We start from the raw sequence: 24,753 nt of genomic DNA on the forward strand, positions 1-24,753 counted from the left end.
TTGGGAAATAGAACTTACAACTTTATAGAGGAAATAAAATTACAACTGAGAGGTGGGGTAGAAGCTACCCCTGGGCAGCGCTGTGGGCAGAGACACCTGCACCATCCCCGGGGGACCAGGGGCTCCTGGGGCCCTGTGTGGGTTGTGGGAGTTGGGGTGCAGCACCTCCCGGACCGTACCCGTGTGCCGCAGCCCAGGGGATGTGGGCACGGTCTTCTGGCCAGTGGTTGGGGTGGCAGCCCCAGGCTGGGAGGTGCAGGTGTTGGTGCCTCCAGCACCAGCCCCCCCGAGGTGGGGAAGGGCAGCCGGTGGTGAGTCCTGGGCAGTCCCCGGCAGGACACAGTGGCAGCAGCACTGGGCATCAGGCCTCCCTGCCGGTCTCCCAGCGGCTTCCTCCCACCCGTATGGGGTGAGGGAGGGAGATGCCTGTCTCCCCAGGGCCGGGGTCCTATGAAATCTGGTTGTTGAGCTGACCTGGGTACTGCTCAAACCGCTTGTTGGCCTCCTCGCTGAGCGCATCTCCTGCAGACAGAGGGCAGGGGCTATCAGCTCTGGTGCAGTGCATCCCCTGCCCTGCCAGCACCTTCCACTGTAGCTGCCCTCAGCACCACAATCCCAGCCCATCCTCATCCTCACGGCTTCCTGCAGCCCCGTCACTGCCCGCCACCCTCACCCTGTGCCGTGCCCCGGGCCATTACCGATGTGGCAGCTGTGCACCCAGATGCGGTGCCCGTCGTACTTGCAGTTGCATTTCATGGCATTGTTGGTGAAGTCACTTTCTGCCACCTCGAAGTTGGGGTTGATCACGACCTGTGGGGCACCGACAATGAGACCCCCTGCCCCAGGCCCACAGGATGTGTCTCCCCAGCTGTGGTGGGTGTGCTGGAGAGCTCCAAGGACACAGTGGCTGCTGATGTGGTGGGGTGATGCTGTTCCTGTGCACTGTGTGCCCCTGAGCAGTGCTGCTCAGAGATGGAAAACCCACGTGGCATGTGTGAGCAAGCCCTGCACATCTGTGGGCACAAGGACACAGCCAGCACAGGCACCAGCACCCCTGAGCTCCAGTGGGAGAGAGGGATAGGTGGCTGAAGTGTGTGGAGGGCTGAGGTGCAGGGACAGAGGCTGGGAGGGTGGCAGGAGGGGCCGGGGTGGGTCAGATGCAGCACCTGCAGGATGTAGTTGCCTGGCTTGACGTCAGTGATGTCGATCCACTGGCAGTCGATGTCGTGCCGGTACAGGTCCCAGCAGCCCACAGTGATGCCCTGCTCCCCAAAGTTGGCACACTCGTACCTCTTGGCCACATCTGCAGGCAGGAGGAGACACAGCTTGTCCCTGCTGAGCCCTCAGCCTGGCCCCATGATGGGAAGACACAGGCAGGGACGGTGCTGCAGGGCCCCATGCTGCCCACCTTCCTCGCACTCGGTGTCCTCCAGGCAGAAGCTGGCCTTGTGTCCCTCGGCCACCTTGGTGCCGTTGGGAGTCAGGATGTCGTAGTGGGTGAAGATGTCCATGCTGTGGTAGTGCCTGTGGGAGGGAGCCACCACCTGCTGCAGACTGCCCTACCCTGCATCAGCCCCCTGCCACCTGCCCAGCCTCTCACCACCAGGAACGTCCCCACAGCCCCTCTGAGGTGGCAGCACTGTGAGGTTGGGCAGAGCTGTGCCTTGCCCTGGAAGGGGACACAGCTGTCCCCAGCCAGCTGTCCCAGGCAAAGCAGAGGGCTCAGCAGCAGAGCACAGCCTGCAGCCCTGTCCCTGTTCTCCGGGAGATCCTAACCCCCACACTGCTCATCCAGGAACAGCCCTAAGCCAAACCAGGCCAAATTGGACCCTGGGCAGCAGATTGGGACTATCCAGTGTCACCCTCACCCAGAGTCACCCTCACTCAGTGTCATACTTGCACAGTGTCACTCTGTTTCAGCACCACCCCTGCCCAGCACCCTCCTCACCCAGCCCATTGCAGCACCACCAACCTCTCCCCACCCTGACCCCCAGCCCCATCTGTCCCCTGCCCCACACTCACCGGTGGCACTCGTGCCAGACCCAGGAGTGGCGGCCGGCCTTGGGGCGGAAGTCGGCGCGGCCGCGGTTGTGGATCTGGGAGGAGAAGCGGAGCAGGCGGCGGTGTCCGTAGGGCCAGTTGGCCAGGCGGGCTGAGCTGGCCAGGCAGTTTTCCTCGGCAGCACAGTACAGCATGTGCAGCGGCCGGTCCTCGATGTACGCTGTCTCCTGCACCAGTGGTGCGTGCAGCAGCAGGTCGGAGGCGGCTGGGGACAGGCGGCTGCTCAGGGACAGGCCCTGCTCTCGGCAGGGATGGGGCGAGTGGAGGGGACGGAGCAGTGCCCAGCGCTGGACATGTACCCTCCCCACTGGCTGGGCATTGGCTGACCCCTGACCTCCATGTAAAACCCCACTGACCACAGCACCTGGCCCCACAGCACTGCTGTCTACAGAGCCCACTGCCCACAGACCCACTGCCCACAGACCCACGGCCTGCAGACCCCACTGCCCACAGACCCACTGCCCACAGACCCACGGCCTGCAGACCCCACTGCCCACAGACCCACTGCCCACAGACCCACTGCCCACAGACCCACGGCCTGCAGACCCCACTGCCCACAGACCCACTGCCCACAGACCCACTGCCCACAGACCCACGGCCTGCAGACCCCACTGCCCACAGACCCACTGCCCACAGACCCCACTGCCCACAGACCCACTGCCCACAGACCCACGGCCTGCAGACCCCACTGCCCACAGACCCACTGCCCACAGACCCACGGCCTGCAGAGCCCACTGCCCACAGACCCACTGCCCACAGACCCACGGCCTGCAGAGCCCACTGCCCACAGACCCACGGCCTGCAGACCCCACTGCCCACAGACCCACTGCCCACAGACCCACAGCCTGCAGACCCCACTGCCCACAGACCCACAGCCTGCAGACCCCACTGCCCACAGACCCACTGCCCACAGACCCACTGCCCACAGACCCACAGCCTGCAGAGCCCACTGCCCACAGACCCATGGCCTGCAGACCCTGCTGCCCACAGACCCACTGCCCACAGACCCATGGCCTGCAGACCCACTGCCCACAGATCCACTGCCCACAGACCCCCTCCCTGCAGACCCCCCACCCACAGACAGGCCCCCTGCAGCCCCCATTGCCCACAGCCCCCATGGCCGCTCACTCTCAGAGCAGATGACGCCCGCAGCGAAGCGCGTGCCCGTGTTCCTGCAGCTCAGGCTGGCTCCGTGGTGCTGGCAGTGGCTCAGGGACATCTCGTGGCCAGCACACTTCACCCCACTCATGACCATCTCTGTCACGTTGCTGGCGTCCCAGTACCACGTCTCCTGGGGAGGGGGTGAGGCAGGGTGGGTGCCAGGGCTGGCGGCCGCATTGCCCAGCATCACTTATACCCACGCTGCAGCCAAGCCCCCCACCACAGCTGCCCCTAGCTGCCCACATGGGTCCTATCCTGTGACATGGAGCAGCCATATCCCTCTGTCCCCATCTGTCCCCATGCAGCCCCACGGTCATTTGGGAAGTGCCGGCCAGTGCCTGCGCTCGCCAGGGCGTCACCGGGGCCCTCCCCGCTGGCACCTACCGTCACCGCGTGCAGGGAGTAGCCCAGGCCGAGCTGACGACAGGCCACCATGGCCTCCTTGGTGGTCCAGCCATCGCTGCAGACCGTGCCCCACTTACTGCCTCGTTTCACCTCCACGCGGCCCTCAAACTCCGTCCTCCCGCCGGCCAGGCGGATCTGCGGGGAAGCCCTGGGGCCGTGAGCGGGCACCCCAAGCTGTGCCACCTCCTCCCCTGTCCCCATCCCCATCCATCCCTGTCCCCAGCCCCGTGAGCAGTGGTGGTGGTTGCTGCTGCCCTGGCCAAGCTGGTGCTGGCACCTACTTGTAAGCCGTGGTTAGCGAATCCCAGACCCAGCTGGCGACAGGCCACCATCGCCTCGAGCGTACCCCAGCCTTCGCCGCAGACCAGACCCCAGCGGGGCTGGTCCCCGTCGCCAGCCCCCACCGCCACCTCGACCCGCCCCTCGAAGCGGCTCCGGCCCCCGCTCAGCCGAATCTGCAGAGAAAGGCAGTGGCAGCATCATCACCATCACAGGTGATGCTCCCCTGGACCGCAGGGCTGTCCCCAGCCCCTGTCCCAGCACAGCTCTGCCTGCACAGGGGGATGGGAAAGCCAGGAACGGAGCAGTGTCAAGCACAGCTTTAGCTGGTAGGGAACTTGCCAAAACTGGTGGATTTGGGGATAAGAAATCGCTTGTGAGTTTGGGAATTGTCTCACCAGCGCAGGGAAAACAGTTCATTTTGAAATGGCATCATTTCAGAAATGACAGGTGTGAGGGAGTTAAAGATCACTTAAAAAGCTCAAAGTGGATGAAACGATAGGCCAGGGCAAACAGGAACAAGGGGCTCCATTTGCTTGTTTCATCACAGGTAAAAAAAATCTCTCTTGGTTGGCCCACAGTGATTTTTTTTTCTGGTGTTTCTGCTGGGGAGTGGGCACAGGCTGTGGGCACAGGCTGGCAGCAGGAAAAGCAGCAGGGAGCAGCTGCCCCACACCTCCCCTCACTGAGCAGCACCCACAGAGCACCCAGAGCCCCCACAGCCTCCCCTCTGCCCCCTCCTCACAGGGACTCCCACCCACAAAACCCCTGAGCTCCCAGGGCAGCCCTTGTCCCAGAACAGGGGGACATGTGTGGGGTGCAGAGGAGGAGAGATGAAGGTCCCACAGATCCTGTGACCTTTTCCAGCACCCCACTCTGAGGCCTCACTGGGAGCCCCATGGAGCCAGCAGCCCCCTGTGGTGCCCACCAGGTTCTCGTAGCCCATGTAGGGGATGTTGCAGCGAACAGCCGCATCCTCCGTGTGCTTGCAGTCCTCCTGTGTGATGTTCCTGAAGGGGCAGTTCCACAGGGACTTCTCGGTGCCCCGGCACTGCACCTCGTTCAGGTGGATGGGGCCCGTCCCTGCCGGAGAACAGCAGAAATCAGGGCCCTGTGACACAGGGATGCTCAAGGCCACCTTGTCCCCAAGGCTACCCTCTCTTTTTGGCAGGTCTGAGGGAATTGGACACTCCAGCCTCCACAGCTGCTGCCTGGGGCAGTATGGTTGAGTGGCCGTGGTCCCATTGGGATGCTCCATGTGCATCCAGCAGCCCAGTGCCCACAGAACACCCCAGCTAAGCAAAGCCTGGATGAGTGCCTCATCCACAGAAGGGGATGCCTGGCCCCCCTGCCCCAGCAGCCTCACCTTGCCCCATGCGTGCCCCGGTGAGAGCCTCCTTGGCGCTGCCGAAGCCCAGCTCGCGGCACACGACGCTGGCCGACTGCAGGTTCCAGCGGTCGTCGCAGATCGTGCCCCACTCGCTGCTCTTGAGCACCTCAACACGGCCCTCACCGATCCTCGCACCGCCCTTCAGCCGGATCCGGGGCTGTGGGAGCAGGGACAGGTGTGGGACAGTGTGGAATGGCACAACGCAGTGCTGGCCACGACTCCTGGGGTGTGCAGGGACAGCACACCCTCCCCACCTCCTGCTCTGCTCACCCAGCAACCCACACACCTGCAGAGCCCAGGGGACAGAGCCAGCGTGGGGCACTGGCCAGCTGTGGGCCACCACAGGACTCTTCCCATTCCCTGCAGGGCTCACCTGGCCCTGCTGCTGCTGCTGCTGGCGCTGCTTCTTCTTGTGGGCATTGCCAGTGGCGAAGAGGGGCCCGGGCACGCAGCTGACCACGGCAGGCATGCCGGCCCTGCAGGCTGCTGAGGAGTTCCCCCGGTAGAACTCGAAGGAGCACATGGACAGGTGCACCTCTGTCCCCGTGCAGGACACCGAGTGCAGGCGGTAGTTGAGCTGCTGCCGCTCTGTGAAGAGCCTGTGAAGGGAGAGGAGCCCTGAGCCATGGCCAGTGTGGCCAGTGGCAGTGGAGGTGTCACCAGCCACCCTGCCTGCAGCTGCATGTGCTGGTTGTGCCCTTTGCCCTGTCCCCAGGGTGACACACGGTGCTGCCAGGCACCCACCCCTTGCCAACTGCCTGTCCCACACCCCCAGCAGCACGTGGGGACACGCACAGCTCTGGTGGGACTGCACGAGGCTCCTGTCTCTGGCTCTCCACTGGAGCCATTTACCTCTTCTTGGGCCCTATGTCCTCCCTGCGCTTTTGTTTAGGCTGAGATTTGGAGGCCAGCCTGGAAAATAGAAAACAACCATCACCAAGCCCGGGGCCTCAGGCTGTCACCTGTGCCCACAGCAGTGACACAGCGAGCACAGCCTGCCCTGCCTTCACTGGAGGCTGAACTGGGCACCTTGGCCCCCAGGAAGACTCATGTGCATCCCCTTTGTGTCACACAGGGGTGCAACAGCATCATCTGCTGCTGGCAGTGTGACACAGCCACACTCTGCAGCAGTGATGCAGTTTCCTGCATGCATCCCACCAGGAAACTGCTGGATGCAGGCACATCCTGCTCTGCCTTGTCACACAGTGGAAGATCAAACACCAGCAGCCACCATTTGATCAGTCAGGTGTGGGTGAGGTGTGTCTGTGTCCTCATCCACGCCACCACTGTGCCGTGTCCCCAAGGTGCAGGACACTGGGCAAGCAGCACCAAGCAAGCAGCACAGACAGCCCCAGGGTGCTTGCCCTGGGGCCATGGGACACGGTGGGACTTGCTGCAGGCTGGCAAGGACCTGCTGCCAGTGAGGGAAGCAGTCCTGGCACAGGCTGAGCCATGAGGGGAAACTGCCTTGGGCTCAGCACACACAAGGTGTAGCTGCAATCCCAACATCCTCAAATACTTTGCTTCCCTCAGGGATGAAGATGCAGAGCAGAGCCAAAACCCCAGAGCTCACAAGGAGTGAAGGGCAGAGTGGCTCAGAGGAGGGCAGGGGACTGAGAGCCCCAGGAACCGGGCAGAACCAAGCCTGGCCACTGTCCCTGCATGCCAGCACAGGTTGGTGTCAGCCTGCACAGCCCAGCGAGCCCCAGGACACAGCTGGGGCTGGGATTCAGACAGCCAGAGGGCACCAGTGCCCATTCACACTCAGGAAAACACATCTGGATCCTGCAGCGGGATCTGGGTCCCCAGGACAAGATGTCATGTATGTGGTGCGAGCCCCAGGGGGAGCAGCAAGAGGAGATGGGGGGTGTGAGACTGTTCCTGCCACGGCTGAGGTGGGAGCTGTGAGGATCCTGGCTCTTCCAGCAGGGAGGGAAGAGCACAAGAGAAAAGAAGCGTGACTGACAACAAAAGGTTCAGGCTCAGGGTAAGGAAAACCTTTTGCCCATGAGGTCTGTTCCATACTGGAGCAGAGACCACAGGACTGCAGAATTTCCATCCTTGGAAGGTTTTAAAAGCCAGCTGGAGGAAGTCCTGGGTTTAGCCCACAGCTGGCTCTGCTCCACACAAGGGAGTTGGACCAGGATTTTCAGAAGTCCCTTCCAGCCTGCATTAGCCTGTGCCTTCATATGACTGTGGCTGTGCAGCCCCAAACTGATCAGCCCCTACAAAACAGTGTGGGTCTCAGGAGCCAGTTCCTGCTCGGAGCAGAGGGACAGGACTGAAGCTTCATGGAGACACAAAACATTTCCTTCCTTCAGGGGAAGGACCTGCTCTCTGGGAAAGGGGCAGTCAGCACCAAAACAGCCAGGAAACAGCAAACTGGAGCAAACAAGACCTTTAAGTGTGGGTTGAAAAAACCCATGGGATGACCCTGCCTGAATTCCCATCAGCAGCTGCAGGAGCTGGCAAGGATGGCTGCTGGGGACAGACCTGGGAGTGTCACAATGAAGAGCTCACAGTGGGTGTAGGGCACATTCAGCATCAGGGAAGGTGGTGGGACTGGGGCAAGGCCCCTTGCTGGGGGCAGAGCATTGTGACAGCAGGCTCAGGAAAAAGGTGAGAGAGTATGGGTTCTAGCTCAGTGTATCCACCAACAAATCCAGCAGCAGGATTCAGGGATGGAGGGAGAAGGCAGCCAGAGCATCCCCTGAGCCTGGCAGAAAGGCAGCAAGAGGGAGTGGGCAGAGGGTGCAAGAGACCCCAAGCAGATGTGGCACTCAGGGCAGGACCTGCCCCACTGTGCCCATCAGCACTGCTGAGCACGGGCTCTGATGCCCACACCAGACAATCCTGCAGGGAATGGAGGGGTGCACAGCCTTTCCAGAGTCCCCACTGCTGCTTTCTGCAGAAAGCAGCCCATTTCCATAGCCCTTCCTCCCCATCCTCCAGGAGAGACGGCTCTGCTCCGAGGCCTCCTGCTCCCTTCCCAGGGTGCCAGGACTCCTGCCTGGCAGGACAGGGCTGCTCTGCCTGGAGCATGACCAGCCTGGGAGAGAAATGGTCTCTCATGGGGAATGGGGGACCCCAGCACGCACAGGCAGGTCCCCTGGGGTGGGCTTTGTCCTACTGGGCCAGCACAGCCCAAGCCTTCAGTCTGCTCCATCCGGATCCATTTGTGCCTGGATCCATTCTGACGGTGGAGACTGGTGGGGCCAGACAGCCCAGCTCTGCCACAGCTCAGCAGATGGGGCACCCTGGCCCCTTACCTGCTGCCCAGCCTCGGGCTGCGGCCCTTCATCCTGGCTGCTCGCTTCAGCCGCCTGTGGAGCAACACCGGAGCTGCCTGCTCAGGGCACACACAGTGCCAGGCATGGCATGGCCGTGCCCCTCACTGCAGCCTTGTGTGGCTGGAGCATCCCCTGATGGCTGCAAACCTTCCCTTGGGATGGGGACACCACTGCCAGGGAGCAAAAGTGCTCCCCTTGTAGTGGTCTTTGCTGTAGTGCGTGTGGTACGGGGCCCCCCATACACCCCATGTCCCCCCAGCTTGGTTAGCAAGTGTCCAGATGGCCAGCTGGGGCTCGGACTGGTGAGCAGCAGGGTGGGAGGGATTTTAGGAGCCACAACTCCCAACAGCACAGTCCCTGCTGTCCCCCCACGCCCCTGGCACCATCCCCAGCCCTGTGCCCCGGGCACTGCTTGGACACCCCACCCCTGTGGGCTCCCTGCTGGCCTCACTCACTTGTAGAAGTTCCTGTTGACTTTCTTCTCTGCCGGGAAGCCCATCATGCCACAGATGACACGGCTGTTGTGGCTGTCCCAGCCCTGGTCGCAGATCTGTGCCCAGCTGTCCTTGTAGCGCACCTCCACGATGCCCTCTGTCACCGGCAGCTGCCGCCGCCCCCCGGACACCACCGGCCGCAGCCGGACCTCCTCCACGTGGCTCTGCTCGGTCTGTGGGGATCAGATCAGCCCCAGCTCACATCCCATCCCATTCCCCCTCCTCCTGCCGGCCCACTCCCAAGGAATCTCCTGGGATGCAGGAGAGGGGTCCCCAGTCACAGGTGTGGCACAGGGACAGCTGGTCCTGCATTCCTGCTGACCACATCTGAGGGCCCTGGGCAGTCAAGGCTTGAACCTCATCCAGAGAACTCAGAACTCTTGTCCCCTTGTGTCCTCAGGTGCATCTCCGGGGAGCACAACCAGGAAAGCCAGTGCTGCTTTCCTTCACCCCCAGGGAGAGTTCTCAGACTGCCCCACACCCAGGGTGCTCTGTGGCATCCTGGACATCACCAGCTGCCCACTCTGGCCAGCAGCTTCCTCACCTCGATGACGTTGGAGTCCTTGAAGCCTGGAATGCGTTCATCCTTGCAGACAACACCTGCATCTTCCTCGTGGCTGCAGTCGCTGTTCCCCCAGCCCCGGTGTTTGCAGTCCCCGATGCTCTTCTCGCTTCCGGCACAGTTGACATTGTCCAGCCAGATCCGCCCTGCCAGACACGGCCTAGGGGTGAGGGGGAGCCAAGCATCCCCTGGGAACAGGGAAGGTGCCCAGAGAGCACGGCCAGGGACCACACAGGTCACAGCAGGAGCTGCTGCACAAAGCTGAGGCTGGTGAAATGCCAAGAGTAAAGCTCTGGAGGCAGGCAGTGTGTGTGTGTCTGCAGATGGGGAGTCCCCACCTCCCCAAGGGGCTGCTCTGACAGACAGAAACACGTCCCACATGTGCACACACGATCACACAACCCCTGCCAGCCACTCTCCAAACACAGAACCCGCCCCATGCAGACCTCTTGGGGCACCCACTCTGCCCCGGGGGGATGCTGTGCCCACCACCCCTCTCTTACCGACTCCTTTGCCGTACTTGGCGCTGTGTGCCCAACCGGTGGCAGCCACGAAGCCCAGGTGCCGGCACAGCACGTGCGCGTTGCCCAGCGTGAAGTCGTCGTCGCAGATGGTTCCCCACTCATCGTTGTAGAAGACCTCAACGCGGCCCTCGTTGTGCTTGCGGGGGTAACCGGCCAGGCGGAACCTCAGCTGGGGCCCGGGGCCGTGTGTGGGGCCCGGGGGGGTGGGCTGGGCACTGCCCACCCACAGCCAGGCGCTGCCCAGCAGCACCAGCAGCTCTGGCCATGCCCATGTGCTGCAGCCTCCCATGGCAGCGTGGCCCTGCAGGGGCAGACAGGCAAAATTGGACCAAAATTGAACACAGCATCCCCATCCAGCCCCCCTGCCCGGCACCAGCACAGCCACGTGCCTTGTCCTGGCCAGAGTGCCCCTGACACAGAACCCCTGCACTGGCTCTGCACCCCTGGGACTGTGCCCTGTCCCCTGTCCCCCTCTGACAACAGCCCCTGCTCAGCCCCCACGGCGCTGTCCGGACATATCTGAAGGATGATCTGCCAGAGCTGAGAGAGCTGGAACAGGCTCAGGGCACAGGGAAAGCCCAGCTGGATGGGCCAGGAGCTCATCCAGAGGGAGCAGGGAATGGCTGCTGGCTGAGGGGATTCCAGCCCACGCTCCTGCCCTCCGTGACGAGCGAGGCAGCCGGAGCGTTCACATTCCTCTGTGCCGCGTTCCTCCATTCCTCCGACAATATTTGTGGCTCCCTGAATACCTGAGGGAGATGTGGTATTCCTGCACCAGTCCCACGGCAAACAATAGTGAAAACCCTTCTCTGTGAGCCGCCCTCCCTTCCCAGCGCGCTGTTCCCATGGATCCTGTAGCTCAGGAGCAGCATTTCTGCACGGGTGGTGCTGACAAGCTCTGATTGATGCTCACCCACGACCACCAGCACGGCCACCTGCCCACCTCCCTGTCCACTGTCATCCCGTGCCACCATCCCTTCCAGTCCCTTCCACGGTGGGAAAGCATTCCCCCAAAACACCCCCAGGGCAGCCCCCCAGCAGGATGTCTCTGTCTCCAAATCCCCACTCTGAGCACAGTTCCTGCCTGCTGCACTCACACAGACCGTGCTTGCCATTAGAAAACATTAAAAAGAACAAGTTTTGGCTTTCCTGGGGTGATTTAAAATTCCCGTATTTAGCTGCAGCGTCACAGAGAAAGGGAAACAAATTCAAACCCCACACAGAGCTAGGGGCTGGCATGGATGCTCCACCTCCCCACCAGCCTCCAGGGCAGGGCTTTCACAGAGGAATCAGCCTCATTCCTGCTTGGTTCACTTTTCCAGATGATGAGGACCTGGCCCACACGCCAGCCTCTTGAGAATGCCTCCTGAGCTGAGGCAAGGATGAACGGGATGGTGCCCAGTGCCAGCCCCTTTTCCACACCCATGGCACAAACAGGAGCCTCCATAGGGCCCAGCCCTACTCCCTGCCTGCCCCTTTGGGCACAGGTCACATTGGAGGTGCCACCAGGAGCAGTGAGAGCCTCGGGATGAGCCTGGTGCCTGCAAAGATGCTCAGGAATAGAGGAGTAACAAGGACCAGCACTGCTGGTCCAGCTCTACACCAGACACAGAGTGGGGAACGACAGGATGTGGCACTCAGTACTCTGGTCTGGCTGACAAGGCAGGGATTGGTCACAGGTTGGACTCCATGACCCTGGAGATCTTTTCCAACCCTAGAATTCTATGAAGCACATCACCTCCCTCAGAGCAACCACATCAGTGTGGGTCTGGCTCTGTCCTCTATCACAACTGGGGCACCACAGAGCTGGTGGGGACATGGCCCAGGCAGCTGGGAGCCCTGGGGTTGGTGGGAGCCAGCCCTGGGCTCCTGGTGCCCCAGCTGCCTGCTCTGGCACTGTGAGACCAGCAGAGCTCAGCAGGACACGTGTTTGTGGGCAGACAGCGGGGAAACGCTCTGCTGAACCTTTTACCCAGCCAGCAGGAAGGGAGGGAGAGTGTGAAGGGCCACCCCAGCCCTGCCAGTGGCTTAGGAAAGGGGATCTCTGGGCTTGGAATGTGAATTCTCCATCCCCGTCTCCACAGAGCCTGGGGAGCGGTAAGGGATGAGTTTGCATCATCTCACAGCAGTAACAAACTTTTTATTCCACCCCTGGGTCACCGAGGGGACATCTCCCTGCCCAGAGGAAGGGCTGTGGACCCTTAGAGCTGTCCTGACACACAAATGTGCTGACTGTAACACATCTTTCCTTAGGGAAAGCTGGAGTGCACAAGGATTGGAGCTTCCCCAGCACTCCTGAGCGAGCAGGATGCTCTGCTGTGGAACTGGGCAGTTTTACAATGGGGTCAGTACAACCCTAAAGGACAGCAGCACAATTAATGCCAATCCCCATGGTCCAGCAGAAATAGCCCGTGTCAGGAAGTGGGAATGGCCTTTTATGAGATCACAGGTCCCGTTAATTGGAGTAACTGTGTTGATGTAACAGGCTGAGACTGGAAGGCATTCGATTCATCTTGCACCACCTTTTAATGAATAATTAGCACTCAACAAAATCAGTGCACCTTCTCCTAAGTGGATTAAAACTGGTCACCTGCTGGAACTAAAATGTGGGGAAGTCACCACTCTGTGGGCTTTCTGGTGAGCATCACATGCTTTTCAAAGCAAAACTGTGCCAGGAGGAGGAAGCCTGTACCTTCCTGGTACAGGCTGCAGAGACAGAAATGGGGAGAAGCAGAGATGGGAATAGGGACTGCCTGGTAAATCAGCATCATGCAGCCTACATCCTTGGCTACAAGGAAAATTTAAATCCGTGCATTGAGAAACAAATCACAGAGGACCACAGACCAGAATGTGGCACCTGGAAAGTGCTGGCCTTTGTAAATTATTGATTCCCCCCCTGAGCCTCAGCAGTGTGACCTCCAGGGTCTGTAATCCCTGCTCCTGGGTCTTGCTTCAGCTCTGCTCCAGCACCTCTCATCCCCACTGTGCTTCCTCCACCCTGGCACCTCAGCTCTGCCACTCACCTCAGAGTTTCCCAGTGACATTCCCAGCTGAGCTGTGTGGGGCCAAAGCCTTTTCCATGCCCAGCCCAGGACAGCTGCCATGTGAGCTCCCTGCAGCACAGCACGGCTCCTTCCCCATTCCTGTACCACCTCCCTCTCGGAACACGCTCCGTGTCCGTGTCCCGGGCAGTCAGGCTAACAGGGCTCTCATTGTCCACATCACTTTTTCCGTTCTCTGAGGCACAAGCTGTGCGTTTGCTCCTCTCCTGGTGCCCGACTGCTCGTTCTGCTCGCAGGCTTTGCTCCAGCCCTGCCTGCCGCTCTGGATGGGGAGCACACCCCAGCATCCCAACTGTCCCGCTGTCAGCTCCAGCCAGGGACAGTCTCCTGTTGGACCAGGGCTTGTGCCATTCTGGATGTGTTTGTGCCACTCTGGTTGTGCTGCCCTGGGCACAGATGCTCAGCAGAACTCCACTGTAAGGGTAAAGGGCTCTGGAGGACGGGCTGGCTGGAGCGAGCGCTGGGCGTGGGAGCCGGGAAGCGGCCCAGGTTCTTGCCACTGCCCAGGAAACCTCAGGAATGTCCCAGCCGGGTGTGCACGAGGCCCTGAGCCACATCCCAGCCTGCAGCACAGCTGGTGCTGGTGGTGGGGTGTCCGAGTCAAAATCCTGGGGCTCCCTCCAGTCCTCAATCTCAGCCCTGCGCTGCTGAGGTTGGCATGGGTGAGAGGATCCTTCAGGGCAGGGGAGCAGCAGGAACCATGGCACTGCTTGTACTGCTCCCATGCCATCCCACTGACTGCTTGTCACAGTGGGTGACAGAGTCACCCTGACAGGGCCTACAGCCCTTATGGCCAGGCACTGTCCCCATCATTGCTCTGCATCTTACACAGGGGCTGCCCCTTCCAGAGGGGTCAGCTGTGCTGGTGGGGGTGCCCCGGGCCCAGGACTGCTCAAATCATGTGAGTCCTTCAGCACACACTGGGCATACAGCAGGACATCGTTCTGCCCCACCAAAATCCCAGTGAACAGCTCGCAGACCTCGGGAAGGGGCAGCTCCTGGTGAGGCAGGTCCTTGGATAAGTCTGTGTGTTTGATCAGCATGGGGTATCCCTGCTTGGGACAACATCCCAAGCCACAGCAGCAGGGAAGGGCCAGGCCACAGAGGCCCCACAGGGACGTGCTTGCTCAGCAGCAGCCTTGGACACACCCATGGGACATGGAGCATCCCAGGCACTGACAACTGGGAGGGCTCAGAGAACAGCAGCACAAGAGAGCGAGGACCTGGGAAACCCGCCAGTACAAGGGAGAGGAAGCTCGCTCTGTTTATCCTTCCTTGAGAAGGTTAAGGGGTGACACAGTCACTCTCTGTTGATGTCCCATGCCAGGACATCCCTGAGAGCATGGGGTCACGTCCGCAGCAGTTGGGGCAGGAGAAGGTCTGGTGAGTCCCATGGCTTCAGGGCTCCATCCCTCCCCTTCTCCCCAGGGCCCCATCACACACAGCCCAGCGCTGGCCCTTTCGCAATCCAGCCGCCTGGATGGGCCTGCTCTGCTTTTCCCACTTCCCGGCAGTGCTGGGAGCGCATGAGCACCAAGCAGGGGAGCCCCGACATCCCCACCCTGCTCAGGAGGGGACCCGACATGGGTCAGAGCTCCAGGGTAAAGCACCACCAAGGTCTGGAAGGGAACACGGTTCCACAAACTGGTCCCAGAAGCACCAGGAATCTGTATTCCCTGGCAGGATTGGTGTCACTCCCAAAACTACAACCTCCTGTGGCTGGGAGCTCACTGTTCCTCGCTGCCCGAAGGGAGGGTGCCTGCCCCTGCCACCGTGTGCCCCCATTCCTGGCCAGGACAGGGACCCTGCTGCAGAACGGACTCTGTGGCTCTGGGGGTGTCAGCAGGGACAAAACACTCTGTGGGGCTGGGGCAGCACCTCCCTTCCCCTGACAACTCCAGGTCCAGCCCCGTTGGGCTACCTGATGTCCCCATGTCCTGCTGTCACCCCCTAAGCCAGGGCAGGTCACAGCACAGCTCCTTGCAGCTCCTACCCCCACTCAGCCTCCCCAGGACACAGCAGGGCCCTCAGCTCTGAGCTGCTCGGGAGAGGCAGCCCTGGGAGGAACCAGCAGCCGGCAGGAGGGAAAGACCTCGGAGGAAAGCACAAACATCAGCCATCCCCACGGGCTGAGGGCTGGGCAGCGGGGCTGTGGGGCTGCTGGTGGGGCTGCTGGTGTCCCAAGCACCCTGGAGCAGGGAACCAGCCTTCCCGGACCTGCTGGAGACGGGACCGGCTCAGCTGCGGGCTCCTCGGAGAGCAGCTGGGAAGGCAAAAAGCCAGCCAGCGAAGAATCATCCCTTCCAGCGCCGCCAGCCCTCCCGCCCCACATCTCTCCATCCATCCATCCATCCTGTCTCTTCCATGAGCTCCAGCAAGTCCGGTCCTCATGGAAACCCTGAGTCTCCACCGGCCTTTGGAACCCGCAGCTCGGCCCGCAGCCCGCACGCTTTGGGGTGCGCTACGGCCTCGAAGGGTCACCCACAACCCTGCCGGGTCCGCCGGGCCCCGCTTCCCGTGGGACACCCGCGCTGCCCGCCCGGTCACGGTACCCGCGGGGCACGGCCCGCGGCAGCTCCCGCAGCACGGCAGCGCCCACGGGCACGGCACGGGCACGGCACGGGCACGGCACGGGCACGGCACGGACACGGCACGGACACGCTCCGAACACCGGGGCTTTGGGGCGGCATCGCCGCACCCACCCCGCACCCGGGACACCCCCGAGGCGCCCCGGCCCCGCAAGGCGCCGCCGCTCCCGGGCCCACGCGGTATCTCCGAGCCGTGCCGAACCGAACCGAACCGAGCCGAGCCGAGCCGAGCCGAGCCGAGCCGAGCCGAGCCGAGCCGAGCCGAGCCGTACAGCGCTGTAACGCGCCATGCCAAACCGAGCCGAACCGCGCCGTGCCGAGCTGTGCCGAACGCAGCCGAACCGCGCCGTGCCGAGCTGTGCCGAACGCAGCCGAACCGCGCTGTGCCGAACCGAGCCGTACCAAGTTCTGCAGTGCCGTACCGAACTGAGCCGTGCCGAGCCGTGCAGTGCCGTATCGTATCCTGCCGTGCCGAGCCGAGCAATTTCGGTCCGTGCCGCCGCGCTCCGCCCCGGCCCGCCCCGCGCCGTGCCCGTGTCCGTGTCCGGGGCCGCCCCGGGCCGCGCCGAGCGGCCCCGGCCCCGCCGCCGGGACGGCCCGGACGGGCCCGCGCCCCCCGCCCCGCCATGGGGCCGGCTCCAGCCCCCGCCCCGGCTGGGCTCGGCTCCAGGGCCGGCCTCGGCCCAGCCGGGACGGAGCCGCGGGAGCTGCCAGGCGAGCCCTCGCGGCCGGGGTTTGGGCCATCCCGACCCCTCCCAGCCCTCTCCTCACCCCGTGGCCAGGGCAGCCAGCTCCGAAGGGCAAGAGAGGGAAAGAGCCAGGAATGGTTTGCCGTTTTCCAGAGGCTGCAGTGGGATGGCTGGAGAGATTTCCCTCCCCCGTCATCCTGCCTGTCCTGGGCAGGCTGCGGCCCCCAGACCCCCCCGAGCCCGGGGGTCCCATCCCGCAGGAGAGTCCTGCAGGGCTGGGCAGCTCACACTGGAGCACCTTTCTGGAGCACGGTGAAGCTGGGGAGCAGCGGGATTGTGTGGGGAGCTGCTTTTTTTTGTGAGGGGACACAAGACCGACTGTAGCAAGAGCCAGTGTGAGATGCGTGAGGGTGGCATGAGGGTGTGAGAGGGATGTGCTGGCAGCCCAACACTCCCCCAAGAAAGGAGCCATGGTGAGAGCCCAGCAAACGCTTTATTGCCAAGGACAGCGCTTCCCTCAGGCCCCAGGCACAAAAACAGAGGCTGCCTCACCGCATCCCATAGCAGATCAATCCATACTGACAAGCAAGGCACAAGAAGTGCCGAGAGCCAGCCCCAGCACCGGCTGCCCAGGCCACACAGGGGATGGAGAGAGCTGGACAGCCCAGCCTGCGTGACAGGGACACTCCTGTAGCACTGAGGCACCGTGCTGTGCTCCAGGACCACAAACCCAAACACTGCTCGTGGGCTCCTGCAGGCCTGAGGGTCTGCAGACAGCCTGGCTCCCCAGAAAAGGTGGAGGGTACCCAGCAAACAGGAACAGTTGGGGTGGCACAGAGGTGGCCAAATCCTGTGAGCAGCAGAAATAGCTCTCTGCTACCCAGGTACCTCAGAGCCCTGCACACATCCCAGTGACATCCTGCTCATCTCTGTGTCCCCTCTCGTGGGTACCTGGCCTGCTCGAGGTGCCCCTCTGCTCCCGCTTGCTCAGGCTGATGCTGTGTGGGACGGGGGGTTCAGCCTGGCCTGGGGAACCAGCCTGTCCTGGGGCACTGCCTCCCTGTGCCCCATCAGAGGAGACGTCCCAGGAGCTGAGCGCCAGGAGAGCTGCCCCAGGCCACCGGCAGGGCGACAAAGCCCAGCTTGCTGTAGAAGCTCAGCTGCTGCCGGTCGGCATCACTGACCTGGCAGAACACTCCCCGTGACCCTGGAAAGGAGACGAGAGGTCAGGGCACTGGGACCCCAGTGCTGGGACTGGGGGCGCAGTGCCAGGGACCCTCTCCATAAGGGGATCGATCTCTCGCCTGCCCCTTTGTCACAGAGTGCCCCTGTGCTGCCCTGAGACACAGGTCCACATGTCCCCCGGTGCAAGGGAGGGGACAGTTCCCGGGAGCACTGTCAGACTGCACCGGGGAGGGGACAGCTCCCAGCTCTGGTGGCTGAGGGAGCACTTGGGATGGGGTTGTGCTGGATGAAGGGCCAGCACTCAGAGGTCATGCTCACCGTTGGCCCTGAGTGCGCTCAGCAGGCAGAGGGCCAGGCTGCGACTGGCCCCCACGTCCAGCACACGGGGGGCTGTGCCCAGCTGTACCAGGGAGGGGAAGCGCCTCAGCACAGGCTGGGGCACTGCCAGTGGCTCTGCGTGGAAGAAGAGCACTGCTTCCTCCAGGGCATCCTGTGGGAGACAAGCACAAGTGAGGGAGCCCCCTCCACCTCTCCCATCCCCGCTCCCCTCTGCTCCCCTCACCTGTCCCAGAGCTGGGCTCCCTGTGCCCAGGTCTGGGGGGTACTTGTGCCGTATGGCTGGCAGCCAGCTGCTGTCCCGCTGCTGCAGGAAGCCTTCGGCGTGGAGCGCTCCGGCGGCGTAGCCACAGGGGCCACCCTCATCCTCCAGCACAAACGTGTACTCGGGGCTCAGGCTGAGGAAGCTGCCCAGGAGCCTGCCAGGCAGAGCGGGAGCACGGCTGAGCTGAGCCTGGAGCCCCTGGGAAACCTCAGAGCAGCCTCCTCCTTTCATGCCCCAGCTGGACAACACCCAGCACCCACTGACCACCCCTTTCAGACCCCTCCCGTAGAAACCCTCAGCTGAGAGGAGCCATTGCAGCCTCCAGCATCCAGGCTGGGCATCCACAACGGTGGCTGCCATGACCCTGCTGGACATCAGCACAGGGATGACCCTCCCTGCCCCTCCCAGTGAGGCCACTGCCAGCCCTGGGGCAGCTCTGGTCCCCACAGGAATGCCAAGAGAGGCCATCACCTCACTCCCCAGTGTCCAGGCTCGGCACAGAATGGCCAGAGGGAGCCTCAGAGGGGCCACATCTCACCTGTCACCGAGGAGATCCGGGTGGGCCACGAGGATCTCTGCCACTTTAGGATCACAGTCCAAACTCTCCCGGCACATGCGGTAAAGCTCTCCCTGGAAGACCCGGATCCATGTCAGCCCTGGCTGTGCCTGCTATGCCACAATGCCAGCCACCACCTTCTGCTGGCCTCGGGCTCATTGCCACAGCACAGCCAGCCTTCAAACCAGAAATTGCCATTCCGGTCAGGCATCCCGAGAGCAGCCACTGCAGAGACGGCCCCAGGCCGGAGCACGCTCAGAGCAGCCAGAACGGCACCAAAAACAACACTGAAACTCAGGTCTCCAGAGAGCCTGAGCACAGCAGGACATCCTCAAATGTCCTGTCTTGGTCACAGTTGAGTTTGCTGCTGCAAACATTCTGATAAAAGCCTTGCTCCTGAAAGGGGAGGCTGCTCTGATCACCCAACAACTGGGGCAGGACCATGCCCTGCTGTGCCTGTTCCTGCAACGGGCCGATGGGCTCAGCTGGCTTTTCCTCTCAGAGGTTCACTGGACACAGACGTTGTTGTTGTCAAGGTTCAGCCTGAGCAGATGAGCTGCACTCGTGTCTGTGGTGGATGGATTTGTGGTATTGAGCAGGAGAGGAGCAGGGTGAGGGAGAGGAGTGCTCGCTGCAGGTACATGGGGAACCTGGGGCTCTGCTAGATTTGGCAGCACTTTAACTTGTGTGTCCCCCCACATCCAGATTGTCCCTTTCCCCCACTGTCCCATCGAGCTGCTGGGATGTCAGAGCAGGGGGCTGGCACCAAGCAGGATGCAGCTGACAGAAACTGCTGCTCTCCAGCAGGGAATCACCCTGTAAACTGGATGAGTGTTTGAAGAAGGCGTTTGGAGATGGATCCCCACAGGCTCTGGCAGTGTCCAGAGCTGCAGACTGGTGAAGGCTGAAAGGAGGCTGCCATCCAGACTTGTCCTGTTCTGGATTTTTCCTGATATCTGCTCATAGCCAGTGCTGGAGATCAGCACTGGAGCTGCTCTGGAGATCACCCCCAACCTGGCAACCCTGCCCTGGTGCTGGTTTATCCATGGCTGAGGGGGCTCCCTCTCCTGCTCTGCCCAGCCTGTCACAGAGAGGTGGATTTGCTGAGGCCACAGCATTCTCCAGGCCAGGGTCTGACACGCTGCTGACCACAGCCCCAAGAGCTGTCCCAGACCAGCTGGCTCTGAGCAGATCTGGACCCAAGGACCCTCCCCATCTGTGTCACCCCACACTGGGAGCTCAGCCTGGGGTCAGCAGCAGATGAATCATTTTATGGGCAGCACAAGCCATGCAAAGGCTCTGGCAGGACACTCCTCCATGCCATGGCACTCACCTTGTCCAGGGGCAGCAGTGGGCGCAGCAGGTACAGCTGGCTGGATGGGAAGAGCGGGGGTGGATGGTAAAAGAGGTCACAGCTGTTCCCCACGGGCAGCAGTGCCTGGAAGAGATACAGTCCATCAGTTTGTCCTGGCTCCAAACCTTGTCCTGGAGGCAGCAGGAGAATGACTCTGAGACTCCTGAAGCCCCAGGAACCACAGCTGAGCTGAAGAGACCCAGGGCAGCTCTGCCTTGCCAAGTTTGCAGCAGCTCAACAGCAGGGTTGGGATTCTGACTTCCTAATGTCTCCTTCAGCCCCAGAGCGAGGGGCACACTCTCACCTGCAGCTCTCCAAAGAGACCCCCGCGACGCGCCCAGGGCTCGGCGTCCCTCCCCAGCAGGATGGGGGCAGTGATACTCTGGCACCCTGGAAGCAGCAGGACACAGACACATGTGAGGTGAACAAAAGCCTGCTTGCCAAGGGGAGATCAGCCTCTGCCACACAGATCCCTGCTGTCACAGCTCCAAGGACCTGTCCCCCAGCTCTGCAGCCCAGGGTGGTGAGAATGTGCCCTGCACCAAGGGGCTTGAGGCACATGGCTCCCTCTCACACTGAACTGGGACACCCGCTCAGGTCATCACCTGGTGACAGTTTTTGGTTTGTAAGAGGTCACAAGGCCCACAGAGGAACCAGGGAGCCCTAAACCAGAGGAAAACTGCAAAGTGATGCACAGGCATTCAAAAAAGCAGCCCCACCTGTCACCCAGGGCATTACTGCTCCCAGAATCCTTTTTCCACACAGGCTAAGGGGTATTTGGGATAAAAAGACTGAGGAACCATATCCTAGAAGTGGCTGTGAGATATGGTGAAGATCTGCTCCAATGACTGCCCTATCCCCAGCAGCACTGCCTCATCCTGCCCTAGTGTCATTCCCAGGGCAATTCCTGCTCCACTCGGCAGGCAGAGTGTGGGGATGGGCAGCTTGATGGTGAGTGCTGGCTGCGGCTGTGGGGCTGGAGGGGATGGGGGGCAGCAGCCAGACCCCCCACCCAGGTGGGTGAGCCGGGGCAGCGCCCGTACTTACAGCCAAAGCAGTTCCCCCAGGTGCCCTTGGGGTCAGGGTCGCAGAGGAGGTGACCATCTGCAAAGGAGATGAGAGGGGGTGAGCACAGGACACAGGTCAGCAGCAGAAAAGGTGTCAGGGGGAGGTGAGCTCCCAGGAGGGACCCTGGCACTACCAGCTGGACACTGGAACCCCAGACCTCTGGGGTGGCTCCCAGACACCTTCACCTCCTTCGTGGGGCAGCAGTGGAAGCCCAGAGAACACGCATGGTGTGCCCAGTGCCGCAGGGTCCTGGCACTCCAGCACGGGTTTGGATGGGTGTGATGGGGGCTGCCAGGGGCTGGCAGGGCTGGCACCAACCACGTACCCAGCCAGAGGACGAAGGCACTGGCGGCCAGCAGCATGTTGCGGATGTCCCAGAGGTAGGGGTGCAGGTCGTAGAGCAGCGCCCGGCCGGCGGTGCTGACAAAGCGGCTGTGCAGGCGGCACATCCTCGAGCAGAGCAGCTGGAAGGACTGAGCCCGGCCTCGCCACCGCGTGCCCTGGGGACACACCGGGGGTGTCAGCCACCTGGGGGACACACGAGCCACGGCAGCCACCTTCCTGCAGCAGCACCATGACCAGTCTTACCCCGCAGGCATCAGGCGCCGTGGCCGGGACCCCCACGCTGAGGCTGTTAGCCCGCAGCCACCGAAAGTGCTCCAGGAGCTCCTGTGCCAGAGCCCCGTGGTGGTAGGGCAGGTAGAAGAGCTCCACCAGCATCCGCACCTCCTCCAGGGTCAGTGGCGCTGTAGGGCTGGACACGGCCTCCTCTGGGGTCGGTGGTGCTGTGGGGTTGGATCTGGCCTCCTTTGGGGTCATCAGTGCCATAGGGCCAGACCCAGCCTCCTCTGGGGTCATCGGTGCCATGAGGCTGGTCCTGGCCTCCTCTGGGGTCACCTGTGCTTTGGGGCTGGTCCTGGCGTCCTTGGAGGTCATGGGGCCAGACCCAGCCTCATCTGGGGTCACCTGTGCTGTGGGGCTGGTCCTGGTGTCCTTGGAGGTCATGGGGCCAGACCCAGCCTCCTCTGGGGTCACCTGTGCTGTGGGGCTGGTCCTGGCATCTTTGGGGGTCATGGTGCCAGACCCAGCCTCTTCTGGGGTCACTGCTGCCATGGGGCTGGTCCTGGGCTCCTCTGGGGTCACCTGTGCTGTGGGGCTGGTCGTGGTATCTTTGGGGGTCATGGGTTGAGACCCAGCCTCCTCTGGGGTCACTGCTGCCATGGGGCTGGTCCTGGGCTCCTCTGGGGTCACCTGTGCTGTGGGGCTGGTTGTGGCCTCCTCTGGGGTCACTGGTGCCGTGGGACCAGGGTTGGCACCAGCCTCATCAGTCAGTGGGGCTGGGTCACCAGGGCTGGCAGCAGCCCCAGGTCCTGGGGGTATCTGGGGCACATCAGTCCCGATGGCCTCAGGCTGGGTGCTGCTGGGAGACTGGACAGGGCTGCCATTCCCTGTCCTGGCATCACTGGTGGGCAAGGAAATGTTCTGACTGGTGTTGTTCCCATTGCTGGAGCTTGTGGTGGGGCTGGGGAGGCTCTTGGTGGCTGCTGGGATTCCCTCAGACTGGGCACTCCCAGCCACACTGGGCAGAGCAGAGGAGGGCTCAGAGCTCTCTGTGCTCCCTGTGGTGAGCTGCTCCCCAGACCCTGTAGGGCTCTGCTGATGGCCAGGGGGTGTCCTGTTCCCACTGTCCTTCTCAGGCTCCGAGGTCACCTCCCTGCACCCCTCCTCTGGTGCCACTTGGCAGGGCTCAGGGCTGTGCTGATCTGCCCCACCAGGAGCAGAGCTGTGGGGCTGAGGGTGGGGAGTGACCTCCTGTCCTCCCACTGTGCCAGGCTGCAGCCTTGGTCCTCCCTTGAGGCTGACACTGGGGTGTCCTGGGGTCCTTCCTCCTGGCAGAAACGAACAAGAGGGAAGCTCCTTTGGCATCCACATGGGAAATACTGCCCATGGGGCAGGACAGTGCAGGGGACCTCCATCCCTGAGCTGCCAGGAGATGAGCTGTCAGCACCCTGGGCTCGAGTTCAGACCCCCGGGGCTGGTGAGGCTGTGGCTTTGCAGAGGCAAACACTACAAAACACCAAGCTCACCCTTGGCTGACCTCTTCTTCCAGAGCTGGCCCAGGCTCCAGTTCTGCCAGCCAAGGAAACCCTCTCCAGCCTCTCCAGGATGCAGCCATGGGAGCACAGCAGGATGAACACCCACACCTGCCCACCATGGCATGCACGGCCCTGCTGCCACATCAGCCCCAGAGACCCTCCAGATGGGCAGGGCTGGGGCTCCCTCACCCCCCACCCACTCCTGACAGAGCTGGTCCAGCACTCCAGGGATTGAGGGATGCTGCACCCATTGTGTACCTGGCTCCAAGGCCTGCTGGTTTATCTCGGCCACCCAGTCACGCAGCGCCAGTTCCAAGGCTTCCTGGGGGCTGTAGCTTCCATCCTGAGCATCTTGGTTGTCCCCCAAGGCTGCCACCACCTCTGTTCCTGAGGAACCACAGCTCATCAGCCTGGGCAGCCCTGGTTCCGTGCAGGAAAGCTGCAGGGCTGGGTGAAGATGAGCAGCCATGGGCAGGCACGGAGCTGCCAAGGCATGGGGGCCAGGTACCTGCAGGGTCAGGGTGGGCACAGCTCCCCAGCTCACTCCGAAACCAAGTTCCCAGTGTGTGGATGGGGATGAAGTTGGCCTGGAGCTCACAGTTGGGGTTGAGGAGCAGCCCGTGGAGCCTGGACATGAGGCCAGGAGCACGGCCCATGTAGGGGCCCAGGAAGACACGTCTGCAGTCATAATCGTTGGCGTAGAGGTTGTCCCAGATGACGGGGGGACGCTTTAGGACAGCCTCCACCTCCTCCAGCAGCACCACTGAGAGCTCCTGTGACACCACCTTTGGGCCTGGGGCACCAGGGCAGGGACACACGTGGGGCACAGGGTCCATCACAGACACACAGCAGGGACATGGACACGGAGGTGAGGTTCCAGTCACCACACCCACACTCCCAAGTCAGGAGAGCAGACCCCCAGCTCAAACTCCTGCCTGGCTGGGGCTGCACACCCCAATGTGAGGCACCACAGCTGGTGGCTCTCCCAGGCCAGCCCGTGGCCACAGGGTTTGCAGACACCGCCTGTGGCCACACACCCAGAGCTGGTCCTGGCGCTCACCTGTCCAGATGACACCAATCCCTGGGAGCAGCTCCTGGCCAATGGTCTGCAGGTAGCAGGACTGGCTGGGGCTGGGAGAGCAGAGTGAGCTGCAATATTCTGGGGAGAGAGCACAGAGCATCCCCTGAGAGCTGGGGACCAGGAGAGGAGGGGCTGCCGGGATCATGGACAGGAACCCTGCTGCAGTCTAGTCCTGAGATGTCCAGAGCTCCCCTGGGAGCGTGAGGAGTCCGGGGAGAGCTGTGAGGGCTGCCAGGGCACTCAGCTCTCAGCAGGGACAGGGGTTGGGTGCAGCCAAAGGGCACCCCAATCTGAGGGGGCTCCCCGG

The 24,753-nt window shown here is 62.4% G+C and overlaps 2 protein-coding genes across 21 annotated transcripts in view; both read right to left on the bottom strand.

Moving 5' to 3' along the window:
* LOXL3 (lysyl oxidase like 3) lies at positions 1-17,034 on the bottom strand. Of its 10 annotated transcripts, XM_086890060.1 has the most exons (15): positions 16,588-17,034; positions 10,146-10,467; positions 9,625-9,788; positions 9,042-9,253; positions 5,670-5,895; positions 5,273-5,453; positions 4,835-4,989; positions 3,909-4,082; positions 3,607-3,762; positions 3,190-3,352; positions 2,023-2,266; positions 1,409-1,524; positions 1,167-1,303; positions 699-810; positions 1-522 (listed from the first exon to the last, which is right to left on the bottom strand). In XM_086890060.1, exons 1-15 carry the CDS (start codon positions 16,975-16,977, stop codon positions 449-451), a joined length of 2,826 nt encoding a protein of 941 aa, XP_086746186.1. In that variant the 5' UTR covers positions 16,978-17,034; the 3' UTR covers positions 1-448. The 10 variants fall into 10 exon arrangements, with proteins under 10 accessions (XP_086746186.1, XP_086746176.1, XP_086746177.1 ...); XM_086890050.1 differs by lacking the exon at positions 3,607-3,762; XM_086890051.1 differs by lacking the exon at positions 3,909-4,082 and having other exon boundaries at positions 16,588-17,033.
* LOC111929151 (protein O-GlcNAcase-like) overlaps positions 16,980-24,753 on the bottom strand; it is an 18,488-nt gene continuing 10,714 nt past the window's right edge. For 7 of the 11 annotated variants that reach the window (XM_086890049.1, XM_086890045.1, XM_086890040.1 and 4 more), the window contains exons 6-18: positions 24,426-24,524; positions 23,874-24,158; positions 23,624-23,752; positions 22,236-23,158; positions 21,858-22,166; positions 21,595-21,769; positions 21,249-21,305; positions 20,506-20,591; positions 20,181-20,285; positions 18,830-18,921; positions 18,253-18,445; positions 18,009-18,180; positions 16,980-17,712 (exon numbers count right to left, since the gene is read on the bottom strand). In XM_086890049.1, coding sequence (XP_086746175.1) covers positions 17,576-17,712; positions 18,009-18,180; positions 18,253-18,445; positions 18,830-18,921; positions 20,181-20,285; positions 20,506-20,591; positions 21,249-21,305; positions 21,595-21,769; positions 21,858-22,166; positions 22,236-23,158; positions 23,624-23,752; positions 23,874-24,158; positions 24,426-24,524 — 2,762 coding nt within the window. In that variant the 3' untranslated portion in view covers positions 16,980-17,575. Of the gene's footprint in view, positions 17,713-18,008; positions 18,181-18,252; positions 18,446-18,829; positions 18,922-20,180; positions 20,286-20,505; positions 20,592-21,248; positions 21,306-21,594; positions 21,770-21,857; positions 23,159-23,623; positions 23,753-23,873; positions 24,159-24,425; positions 24,525-24,753 lie in introns of all 11 variants that reach the window. The other 4 variants (XM_086890041.1, XM_086890042.1, XM_086890048.1 and 1 more) reach the window with 1 other exon arrangement.

Source organism: Cyanistes caeruleus, chromosome 5 (assembly GCF_971803275.1).
Source record: "Cyanistes caeruleus chromosome 5, bCyaCae1.hap1.1, whole genome shotgun sequence".
Classification (NCBI taxonomy): Eukaryota; Metazoa; Chordata; class Aves; order Passeriformes; family Paridae; genus Cyanistes; species Cyanistes caeruleus.